The following is a 12,263-nucleotide window of genomic DNA, read 5'->3' as shown; positions in this document are numbered from 1 at the left end:
AGCCAGTGGATAGCTAGCCAGTTTCAGCAGCTATAGCCTACTGAACTGTCTGTCAGCGTTATTTTCTTGGGGCTTGTCACAACCTCCCATTCTGCAAACACACTGGCTCTGTAAGACTGAACAGCAGTTACTGACATAAGAAATAATGAAGCCCTCACCATGCTCCAGCACTTTCAGTGGAAACCAGAAGAGAATGATGGAATGGATCAGGGCATTGATGCAGTGACCCCAGAAAACCTGAGGGAAAACAAACCAAGTTGTCAGTAAAGTCCAAAACTCTTGACCTCTCTCTAACTCCTAACAAACCCTCCATTGTGTAGTTTAGAGTCAGACAATGTTTGTCCTGAACTGAAACACCTAAACTTCTGCAAGATCTATTTCCTCCTAAAATTTCTGCTCTTTCACAAGAAAACATTGGTCCAGTTGGAAGGTTTTATTCTACAACTTAAAATATAATAGGCAAGCATGCTTGCAATTTAAGATCTTTATCAAAATACAGCAAACAGATGGAGCCACCCTTCTTTAATTACCTCAAAGAACGATTTCAAAAGACCAATTCAGTACTATGAAATGTTCTACGTTCTTTTAATGGGTAAATACTTCATGCCCCACAATTTTTAACTTGCAGATAATGCCATTTTGCACAAACTAGGACTTCACATACTCTACACTTCCTCTTTAAACAAAGCAATCATACAGCTTGCTTGATTCAGAAGTATATTTAGATGTGTCTGTTAAGGAACAAAGACCATTCTAAATGCTGGCACCTTCCAGCATTTAAATAGAAAAATGAAGTAAAATGTGTTCCTCAAAACTCAAAATCCAATTAAAACAAATTCAAATTTTATTTTCCAAAAAACTATGGGACTAGAGCTATACTAATGGCAAAAAAGCCCTCTAGCAGAAGAGAGCTTTATGACAACTTGTGTATTGAATAAAATCCAGGCGATGTCATACAGTTCCTATGCAAGTGTTAAACTCACCATTTATCAGTAGTTGTGAATTGAAAAATCATACTTGGATACAAATCTTCCTTTGAATTAAAGTTTATTAATATTTCACAACTAGCCTCAGTTGAAGCCATACCAGAAAATCCTGATTTAAAAACAAGGACTTTTAAAAAAAAAAAGTAATCCCTTGAACAGAACTGAGAGGCAGAACAATCTTATTCTTAATTTTAGGAGAAGTAACAATGGGGAATAAGTTATTTGCTATGAGAAAGACCTGGAAGATAAGAATGCTCAAGTATTCTTAAAGAAACAGATTCTCCCTTACCCTTGTGTTGAACCCATCTGCATTTTGAGTAATTTTGTATAGCTGTGGAAATCTAAGCATGCTATCTTGAGTACACGATCGTTCAAAAATTCCCAGAGTAAAGGGTGGCAGTGCTGTGAAAATCTGCAACGAAAGCAAATACTAATTAAAAGCAGCTATTAGTTTTATGTGAATCTCAGATAATATTTCAGTATCTACACAATAGCAAAATTCCCACAGACTTCAGTGAAGACTTATTACCAACTAGACTGTTATTTGACGTAATTTTCAAATGCCCAGCAATTGAATTTCAGCAATTCATAACTCTCAAATATTGACTTATGAACAAAAGAAACATGAAAGAAAATTTGTACTATTAACCAAGTAGCTTAAACACAAGAAGCATCATTAGTTTCTGATGTACCAGCTAATCTAGCAAGGGTAAAACACAGCAGACTGCAAAGGAAACACAACATGTACTTTTTAAAAAAAGGCTTGTGAGAATGGGTTCAAATACAGCTGCAGTTGTAGCCACAATTAAATATGTAATTTGCTCAACCAAAGCTAAGTTCACAGACAAAGCAAATGTGGAAATCACATTAAAAAAAATAATCTACTGAAAAACAAAGACCATTCTGTATTATGGTACTTTGGGGATTCTGCAGGCAGGCATGAACTGATAGGAACAAATTAACTGCAGTACATGTCTCTGCTATGGGCAGATGCTTAGATGACCAAGCCTCGGAAGCCTTCCAGGAGAGGCAGCAGGAGCCTTTGCCAGAAGCAGAGTAAATTAGCCTCTGCTGAGTCCCACATTGCTGCTCTTAAAGTGTTTCCAGGATCTGAGGCAGCTCATTTCAAGCCAGCTTGGGTATCCACGCTTCTTGCAGTCTGCAGTGCAGGCACAGAGTGAAAATAATACCAGTGTGCCTGTCTGAATACTAAACTTCATTCACTTTATTTTACATGAACAGTTTATATCAGAAAAATCATTTCTAATCCTATATGTACATATATTCTTAAGTTTGAGAAGTGTTCTTGAAGTTGAGAAGTAGCTTGAAGTTATCAACTGCTTCTAGTGTGTACGTACATTTACAAAGGCTGGGCTGTGGCTCCCACCAGCAGCGAGTTTGGCAGTTGGGGAGTAGACAAAGAGAAACACAAGACTAGAGACTAGTGACAATCAATAATTACATCTGTAGATCCAACCGGGAATGTGCTTCTTTTGCTCATAAAGTGATAAACCAGATGGTTTAAGTGGCAGCAGACTCGGGGTGGGGAACTGAAACTAAGACCACTGGTCCAACATATTCCAAAAAAGGGCATGCTCTCATACAGCTTTAAGGTGTTTCCGCAGGTTTCCCACTTTTATTGGGGCATTTATAGTCTCACTTGAAATAAATCCTCTAGTGTTTTCTTTACAGAAGTAAACCTCCAGTGTGAACCAGTGCAAAAGCAGGAATTACAATGCTAATGTGATTTCCTACACTTAGTATTTTAATGAGACTACTAATGAAATAAAGGGTTAATCTGTACAGAAGAGAATGACAGTGCTAAAATTGCTTTTAAATCTAACCCCTTCAGATTGTGGAAATCCCTAACATCCTACCAGCACATGATTCTTCATGAGTCTATATGATCAGTTCTAATTTTTAAAAATAGCGATCTTACAAAACAAGGGTTAATTTCTACTGGACTGATTCTAGAAGATGAGTTTCACCCATGAGTTTTATGTAGGCAGATCGATCAAATCAGGTTTAAAGATAATAGAAGCAAATATCTAAACATGAATGACAAAGACTGAGTAAGAGTCAGGAAATTAGGGTGAAGAGCATCAAGGGAGTGGAAAATCCCTCAATAAATATCTTCCACGAAGAATATGAAATCTTATGGAATATGTGGGTTTGTCATTTTTAAGATTAATGTGACAGAAGTTAAGTGCTTCCATTAATACTACTCAGTGATAAAGATAATTTGCTGGCTTTTTCTATATTACCATATATTTGGAATGAGTCTGTTTAAAGAAAAAAAAATTCCTCCCTCTAAAGAGAAATGCAAAGAATTTTTCCACACTGACAAAGTATCCTAATGGCTTATAAATCCAGACACTGTGTCACTCATCAGCAACATTGCAAAGGTAACACGGTTGAAAACACTGGTCCTGGTCTATGGTTAAGTTACGGAACTTGGTCCCAGAGATCCTCCAGACTTTATTCAATGTTATTGATTAAACAACATTATTGATTAAAGCGATAAAGCCATGGGGCACAGTGTGGCACTCTGCAGAGCAGGGTGAAAATCAGCAATCACTCCTGGACTGACACATCCTGCTCTTGGTTCAAGTGAAAAGTGCTGGTGACATGGCAATGCTGCTTCCCGTTCTGTACCTAATGTAGCCCAAGTCAGCCCAAAGCACCTGCATGACACTTCTCTGAGCATCTAACTGTTACAGGGTCTGAGAAAAAAAATAAAACTCAGATTAAGACTCTGTATCTATTTTTAACATGAACAGTCAACAAAATATCCACTACAAAAGACCAACAATGCTTTTGAAGAGGAAACTAAATTCCATCTGAAAGCTGTAGAGTTTCATGGAGGTTATGTTAGAACAAACGTGTATTTTCAAGGTGTTTTACCAAATCTATTTTTGACATAAAAACATTACCCAAAATGAATTTTTTATCTACCTTTGGGTAGATTCAAAGTGGCTTTTACAAATGAACTCACCTTTCCTGACATACATCCAAGACAGTAACCTGTGAGAAACCGGTCACAACAAAATAACATACAAGTCCCAAGTGCTATCAAGCCAAAACATTTAGCAACTTACCACATTATACAGACCAATGCACCATCGCTCAAATAAGATCTGCCCAGAAAATCCATTGACGAAAGCAAACCAAAGCTGAAACAAACAAACAAAGACAAGTTACAAGAAGCTTTAGATTACTACTGCATCACATGTTTCCATTTACAGCACAGGAGAAGGATGTGGAACACAGCCCACCATCTGGAGACAGCTGCTTGTCAAGCTCTAAAAATAATTATCAGCAGTGCCAGGCAGTTATTCTCTTCTAAAGTCTTACATTTTAAATATTGCCAGAGTACTGCTTATTTAAAATAAAATACTCAGGTGATGGAGCAATTTGCTGTATTTGCATCATTACTCTAAAAAAATACAAGGTTTCAAACTATTTCAAAATCCTTATTGCTGGCAAATTAACATGCTTGAAGCAGAAGCCAAGCTAGTTTCCATCATGGTTGGCAAAGACCAAAATTTTCCAGGTAGGTGTGTTTTGATGGATGCTCTGCTTGATTTCTGTGTCCTATTTTTACAGCCCCAGAATTACAGTGATACCAACGTATGAGTTACGTAATTATATTGTAATTTTATTGTCTACCTGAGGTAAAAATTACTATTTAATAAACTATCAATTTAATAATTAAACATTGGAAGAGGTTGCCCAAAGAGGCTGTGCAGTCTCCATCCTTTTACAAGCCAAAACCCAGCTGGGCAGGCCGAGAGCAACCTGGTTTCAATTTACTGCTCCACTTTAAGCAAGAGGTTGGACTAGGTGACCTCCAAGTTGCCTTCCAACGGAGGAGATTCTGTAACGCTGTGATTCCAGCAGACTGCTGTAAGCAGCTGTGCATAGGTAAACTCTTTTCAGCATTTCCTTAGATCTAGCTTCCTTGAGCCTACTTCTTATCTTGTTTAAACAGCTTTTTGAAAGAAGAACTGCTTCACTGGCTTGGAATAAAGTTTCTTTCTCAGTCAGTAAGCATTGAAAGAAGCTCAGGAAAGAACTAAGAGTTATCTTTGAATTTGAAACTGGAAAGAATAATCATCAGTTTAAGGGCATCCTGAAATATTTTGTATGTGAATCATTGCACATAATAGATACCAAAGGATTTCTGTGAATTTGTGACTCTATTGCCTTTTAAAATCCACAGTGCACCATGGCACTTTGTTCAAAATTAACTGAACACTGAATGTGGGAACACTCCCCCTCTCTACCCCCTTTTCAACATGTTTTGTCTTGCTTTACTTTAGAAACTCATATTGCACTGAATGCACTAGGTATTGCAGAGCAGCCAAGCAATGCCCATGTCTGTTCCCTTCTCACTGCCCGAACACCCACAGCTCTCACTGCCAGACATCTTTCTGGCACCATTCTGTCACTCACATACAGCAGCACTCTGCTACTAACATAATTTATCCTCTGCTCACTTCTGCAATATTACTGTTCTATCAAAGTACCTCAGATAGCAATTAGTTAACTGTGTCTCATCTGGCCTCTTCTCTGCTCCCACACAAAATGGATATAGAATAACTAGGAAAGAGGACAAGAGAAGATAACAAGACTGCATCAAGACCTACAACTGTCTTCATGGGTGTAATATCTGAACAGGCTAGGGCTCTTCAGCATGAGACACAAACAGTTTAGGGGAAGATCAAAATATTTACAAGATGGACAAGAATAAGAAAAGCTGTTCAAATCAACACTGTGTCAAGAAAAGAGATTAGAAGGCTACACGAAGTGAAATGCTTTCAGACAACATATGGCTGATCTATGGAAGTGCCTGACAGACAATGCTGTGGATGCAAAAAGCAATTAGAAAAAAATCACGGAAGGAAAGTTGGAGACCAGATGAGTCTGTCAGAGAACTAGCACTATCCACAGAAGATTAGGAACCAAGGTTAGCTGGATCTTTATACTGATGCTCTACAGCTGCTCTTACATTGTATATCACCATTTTTGTTAAAAATTAATCATCATTCTAAAGCACTCTCACTGTTCAGTGAGGAACAATGACACTGATCTCAACGCATTTGCTTATAGATATGCCTCGCACAGTAGGCCAGCTATTTAGACTTACTTCCTACTTGTTTTTTTTTCCCTTTTTTTAACCTTCAGCTGCCCTTTCTAGCAGGGACTGTCTATTGATTTCACCCTACGTTATTCTAAAGTTTGTGCTTTTCTCTACCTGCTGCCCTTTTTGCAGCCTGCAGTTTAGAAATGCCCTTGTAAGCTTTCTTAAGGGCCAGCAGTTTTATTCCATTTTCATTTAGCTGAAATGCATCAACTTAGTATAAACTGTAACATATTTCTCCAGTTTCCTGAAAAAAAATTTTTTTTCACTATGTCAATCATGCATTAAATTAAATACACATTTAAGTGTTCATCTCTCCAGCTCCATCCAGAAAAAAGACAGAATTCTACATTTACATCCCAACTTTCTTCATGACTTCTACTGTATCAATACCTTGAATGATCACTGCTCTCTGCATTATTGGACTCAATTAATGGCCCAAAGTAGCATATTGACCAGTCTTACTCACACACATGGAATGTTTCAACCAGCTGTATACCTGAGCTCTTCAAATGAAAGATATAGGAGATCTGGGTACAAAGCCTGAGGTCCCAAAAAGAAATTACAAGTAATTTAGGGCTGTCAGGTAAGGAACTTGAAGGTTTCTTCTCCTAAGAAGAAACAGAGCTTTAAAGCAGCACACTCCCAGATATTTAGCAATGACGATCTAGGCATTTATAATCTCCAGGCTTTTTGTAACTAATTGCAACTACAAATGAGGGCATCAATCCTAGAAAGCATAAATAGTTCACAGGTCAGAAGCCTGTCTGCCTAGCTGGCAACCTTAGCTTGTGCTCTGCTCGGTTTTCTCAATCCCACTGGGCAAAGCAAACTTCAAAGGTTTGGTAGCAAATGCTGAAGTCTTTTATGACATTGGCTCATGCTACTTAGGAAACCATTGCTTTCTGAAACCATAGCCTCCCACAACTAGTCCTCCTGCAACAGACATTTCTGATTTTCCATTAAGAGGGTAAAACAAAGCAGCCAGAGTTTCTGTAGCTGGCCCATCGCTAGAAGAAAAGCCTCAACCCAGGCAAACCTAACATCTTAGATTCACATTTCCCAACAAAAATATTATCAGTAAGGAAGATAGAATCATATAAAACTTGGAAAAAGCAAAGCTGTTAAGATGCCTTACACAGCAGCAGAGTGTCAAAGGACAAGTGAAAAATAACCCCTCAACAACACAATTCTTTCTACACAGTTCCCACCCTACCCCAACTGGGTGATACAGAATTCATTAAAGACCCTGCTAAAACCACCTTAAGATTAGTCCATCACTATAGGAGAATACTGAGACAGATGTGTCTGTGGTAAATAGATATCGAGGTGTCACCATCTTTAGTCTTCTACAGCATCTTTCAACATGGAAAGAATTTTCTGCTGACAAGTTTTCTCCTTATTTCAAGGTTGCTATGATTTAAGTGGGCAAGAACTAACATTCAGAAAGTTCAGTGTTCTGCTATTTCAAAAGCCAAATTTGAACTACTTTCTTTTGGCAGGATCCATACAGGTAAAAGATAGAAGTGAGCACATCCCCAGTCCTTACGCAAGTCTGTGTGCACCATGTGCTCCAGAGGGCACAAGCTGTTACAGTTATGACGGACTGAAAAATAACGGCTATCCTTGTCTTTTCCAAAGATTAAGATAATGAAATAACTATGGACAAAACCAATGTTGTATACTTCCTCAATATCTTAATGTCACAAGTAAATCAGATACTTTGCTTAAAATATACATTTACTTTGAACTTAACACAAGCTATAAATTGTCATGCATGTTTTAAGGACCAGCTGTTTGTAAAGAGAGTATGGTACTCTTTAAGGTCAGCAAAGAAAAAAAACAACCCTCCACCTCAACGTTCCTGTTAACAAAGTGTACTGAATATATTTGAATTTACAGCAACCCATGCTTGACTCAGACTTGTAAGCTGGTAGGAAAACTTGCCAAGTCAGTCTGGCTTGCCAAGCTCCAGGGGTCTGCAGGGCTCAACTCCAGTACTGCTATGAACAAATGGATCCAAAGTTATTAAACCGCTTTTCTGGCTGGAAAAAAAATAAAGCTTTTCACTTTAACTATTACCTGGCTGCCAAAAAGCTGGAAAATGTTACTTGTAACTCAGCTACAAAATATATATTTTTCTCCCAAGGAACAAGATGTCCAATTTAAATGCAAAGAAATTCAGACCTAAGGCTGAAATTTGGGTTGATATATTGCTGTGCTTTATTATAGCAGGTATTGCAAAGATCTGAAACCAGCATGTACTGAGCACAAAGAAAGGAGAACATGTTGCAAGCAGAAAACCAGCCCACATTTCCTGCCTTGAAGTGTGGCTGCATTCTTTGAATAAGAAACCCCACTGCTGAAGCACTCAATGCCAGCTGTGATGTGGGCACTTCGCCATTAGAGAAGGGAAAAAAAAGAAAAAACCCAAATAAAAATAAAATTAAAAAAAAAAAAAAGACTGCTGCCTCCTTCCAGAGATCAACAAAAGCCAGATAGTAATACTTGGTTAATATTAACTTGAGCTGCAGGCAAATGGAGGATCTCAAGGTAAAACAGGCCCACAATGCTGTTTTGAGCCACACAGCCCATCCACCTGCTCTAGAGTTTATTTTAAGAAAAGATCAAGTATTATTTTAAAAAATATTCCCACTTGAGCAAGTTGCAAGGCAACTTTAATTACATTACTGCTTCATGCATAATTACCACAACATTAATGCCTGAAATAGTAGGAACTAATTTATTTAAGTGCTCTAAGGCACTGGGATAGCAAATCATCTATTCTAAATGTGTATATTTATGGTGTCTTGATAACAGACAGCTTAATGAGTACTAGAAATGTTTTCCCAATTCTGCTAAAGGGCACAGAAAGCTAATGTAGTCAGGGTATCAACAATTGCCACAGGCATCAATTATAGCCAGACTGGATGCCTTACTATTCAGAAATGAGTTAAATTCTCAAAATATCCCATCTTTAGCGCACACACACATTCTGCATGTTCTTACCAAATACGTTCATTTACAGTTTGCCTAATAAAGCAGGTTTGTGTGCTTCCTGTGCAGTTCATTAATAATGCATCCTGATTAAAAACCTCTTCTTACAGATGTCTGTCTCAATGCTGGGCTCTTATTCTTGCCCAAATGCACATAGCCTTAAAATAATCCCTTCATTAGAGAATTGGTACAGCACCAATTTTATAATATAAGTAAAGAGCCTTATTAATAAGATTTGACAGGGTAGGCATGGCTGCCCGAGACTCACTTGATGTGCAAAGGAATATTTCCCTTGCTCCTTTTATTCACCCCACCGTTCATTAACTCTTTACTGAAAACAGATTTATACTTTTCAATTGTAAAGCATTTGCTCTAGGCTTGTGCACCCAAACAAGTGCCCATTTAAGCTTAAAAGTAATGTCAAATCTTCCCCGCGATTTTTAACAATTATTTTTAAAGTCTCATGCTGCTTTTGTCTCATCAAAAAGTCCCTGTGCATTTACTACAAAGCTTGGTCAGATAAATAGATATCAAAGCAACTGATACAATAGAGATTTCCTGGCTTTAAACACTAATTTACTAGAAAAGCCTGAACAGCTGTTATTTCTTCTGTTGCTGACTACAGTTTATATTTCAGCATGCTAAAGAGAAGAGTTTTATCAGTTTCATCTTTCTCTGCTTATAGAAGAGGCATATGCAGAAAATTTGACTTCTTCCTTATAGATGTTGTTTCCGTGCTCCTCTTCTCTAACTGATCAACTGCCAGCATCCTTCCTCCAAAGCACAGGTAACATTCAACAGGAGATGCAAGTGTAAAGTGGAACAGAAGGGAGAGGGCTGTGAGGAGCATCATTGCACAGTTACATAGGCTAAACAAATGAGTTTAAATCCTCAGAATAATTCTGAAGACTTTAAAATTAAATAAGAATGAGCAAACCTCTGTTTTTCATCAGTGGTTACAATTAGATAACAACCAAGTTTCTTGCTCCAGGAGTTTTGAGCACTGCAGATGACTATGCAGTATACATCAAAGGACCTAGACATTAAGACATGACGAGATTGCCTCTTCCAGCAACACTTGGCCCCAATACACTGATGAATGTGTTTAAAAAACCCCATCAAAACACAGCAGGCCATGCAAACTCCTTTTCTTCACAGTAGGGTGGTGTTTTTATTTTTTTGTGTTCCTTGAGTTACATAAACATCTAATCAGTATGCCAAATTATGCATTTAATACTTAAGTCACTGGTCAAATGAGCATGCACCCCATTAGAACAAATTTAACAGAGAGCTGTAATCTGAAATTTTTTAAAATCTTATGAAACCAAGTAGAAAAAGGGCAGGATATTTCTCCAGCTCTTTTGGTGTGAAGTGTTCCAGGGACTTAATATTTCTCCTGCACACTAATTGCTGTAGAAGCAAGCCTACGATAACATGATTAGAAATGCTCTATGTTGCCAAAGGGCAGACATACTTGCCAAATGATGTGGTTAAACTTAGCAGTTCCCTGGAACATTTCCCTTTTACAAATAGAGCCAGCTCTATTCTGAATTTATTTTTCACCCTTCCTTAAGTTTCTGGAGTATCAAGAAAGCTGACACTGCTACACTAGGATTGTCTCATATGTATATGTGTGACACCCTAAAGGAGACAGGACTCCCAGACTGACTTTTTAAAAAATCAAATTAAAAAACAATATGGCTCAGGACAGTGCATCCAAGCCCCATCAGGATGCAGAGTTTCAGCATGTCTGCATGGTCAAGGGGGTCCAAACCACAGCCAGAGCAAGACTATCAAGACTGATGATGCTGGGAAGTCACCCACCATTGTCCTATGAAGCCAGCAGAGTGTCCTGCTCTGGCTGGAAGTCAGGCTGAGATGGCTGGAAGATACCAGCTGAGAGGAAACAATGCAGGAGCTTGTTGGCTACACCCTCCTCCCGCCCCTGCTGCAGGAGTAAGGTGGGCTCAGCTGCTTGGCAAGCTGGAAACATCACACCAGGCCCCAGTCTGCTGCTGAGCGATGGAAAGTCATGCTATGAACTCCCAGTACCATCAGCCACCTTTCACAAAATAAACACTACTTGTAAAGCTCCTTTCTTTAGCAAAAAGAGAGCAGCTGTAAGGAAAGGTTTCCATTAATGTGGAAGACATTACGGAATGCTTGTGCACACACAGCAGTGACTGCAGTGTTGAGCCAATTCACTAATGTTAATTTTTTTTTTTTTTTTTGGCCACCCAGATTTGCCTCTAACTTAACTACCCTTGAGTACTAGCACATCACTGTGGAACTGAGAAGGACAATATGACTATTAATAGCTTGGCATGTATTAAGGAGAATTTACAGTATCTCCTCAGCATGTAATCACTCCAGACTGGTCTTAATACAACTTTCACAACTGTGTAATTGACCCACATCTCACATTAAAAGATAAGGACATGCTATTACATGGTTTTAAATGACCTCCTGGCTTTTCCGAAGCTAAGTGGTATGTTTAACCAATTATAAAGTAATAGAAGTGCTTTAGGTTTGTTGTTCTTAATTTGTTCTCTAGCACTGAAATAAATGTGCTCTAGTGGTGAATAAAAAAAGACATGTTTATTTATATTAATAGCGAAGGAAACATCACCAGTTTCAGGTAGCTTATCCACCTGAAGTTTTGCTAAGCACCTAGAATCCAGTGACAAGAAGTATGTCAGAAAGCAAGAAAAGCAGTATTTGCAATAGAAGATTAGGGAACTGTGGAAGAAAGGATGCTACTACCACTGCCCTAGTAGAGGCAATGAAAGTGAAGGAAAGCACAGAAACTGCTACAGAAAAGATGAACAGGCCAGCAAGTCTGGTGCTGAATGTACAAACAGAAGGAAAGCCAACAAAACACAGTGCTCCACCCGTGAAGCCTGATAATGCCATGTGTCAAAAGTGGGGCTAAACCCACCCAGGCTCTCCACACCTGGGATGTGCACTAGGGCTCACTGCAGCCTGAATATAGCACATCACCACAGACCTCCAGCAACAAAATACTTGAACATCTCTCATACCAAAACAAGAACATAAAGAGACTAGAAGCTTTAACACAAATCTGGCCTCAAAAATTAGCACACAAAACACAACAAACATCTCAACATGGTGTGCAT

At 38.5% G+C, this 12,263-nt stretch overlaps 1 protein-coding gene across 1 annotated transcript in view; it reads right to left on the bottom strand.

Moving 5' to 3' along the window:
* ATP8A2 (ATPase, aminophospholipid transporter, class I, type 8A, member 2) overlaps positions 1 to 12,263 on the bottom strand; it is a gene marked incomplete at its 3' end in the record, with an annotated part of 199,975 nt that overhangs the window by 3,660 nt on the left and 184,052 nt on the right. Inside the window, exons 27-29 of the mRNA XM_010083758.1 lie at positions 4,085 to 4,159; positions 1,276 to 1,398; positions 159 to 237 (exon numbers count right to left, since the gene is read on the bottom strand). Coding sequence (XP_010082060.1) covers positions 159 to 237; positions 1,276 to 1,398; positions 4,085 to 4,159 — 277 coding nt within the window. The remainder of the gene's footprint in view (positions 1 to 158; positions 238 to 1,275; positions 1,399 to 4,084; positions 4,160 to 12,263) is intronic.

Source organism: Pterocles gutturalis, unplaced genomic scaffold, assembly GCF_000699245.1.
Source record: "Pterocles gutturalis isolate BGI_N339 unplaced genomic scaffold, ASM69924v1 scaffold5920, whole genome shotgun sequence".
Taxonomy (NCBI): Eukaryota; Metazoa; Chordata; class Aves; order Pterocliformes; family Pteroclidae; genus Pterocles; species Pterocles gutturalis.
The sequence above is the reverse complement of the archived record's forward strand: the minus strand, read 5'-3'. Positions and strand labels throughout refer to the sequence as shown.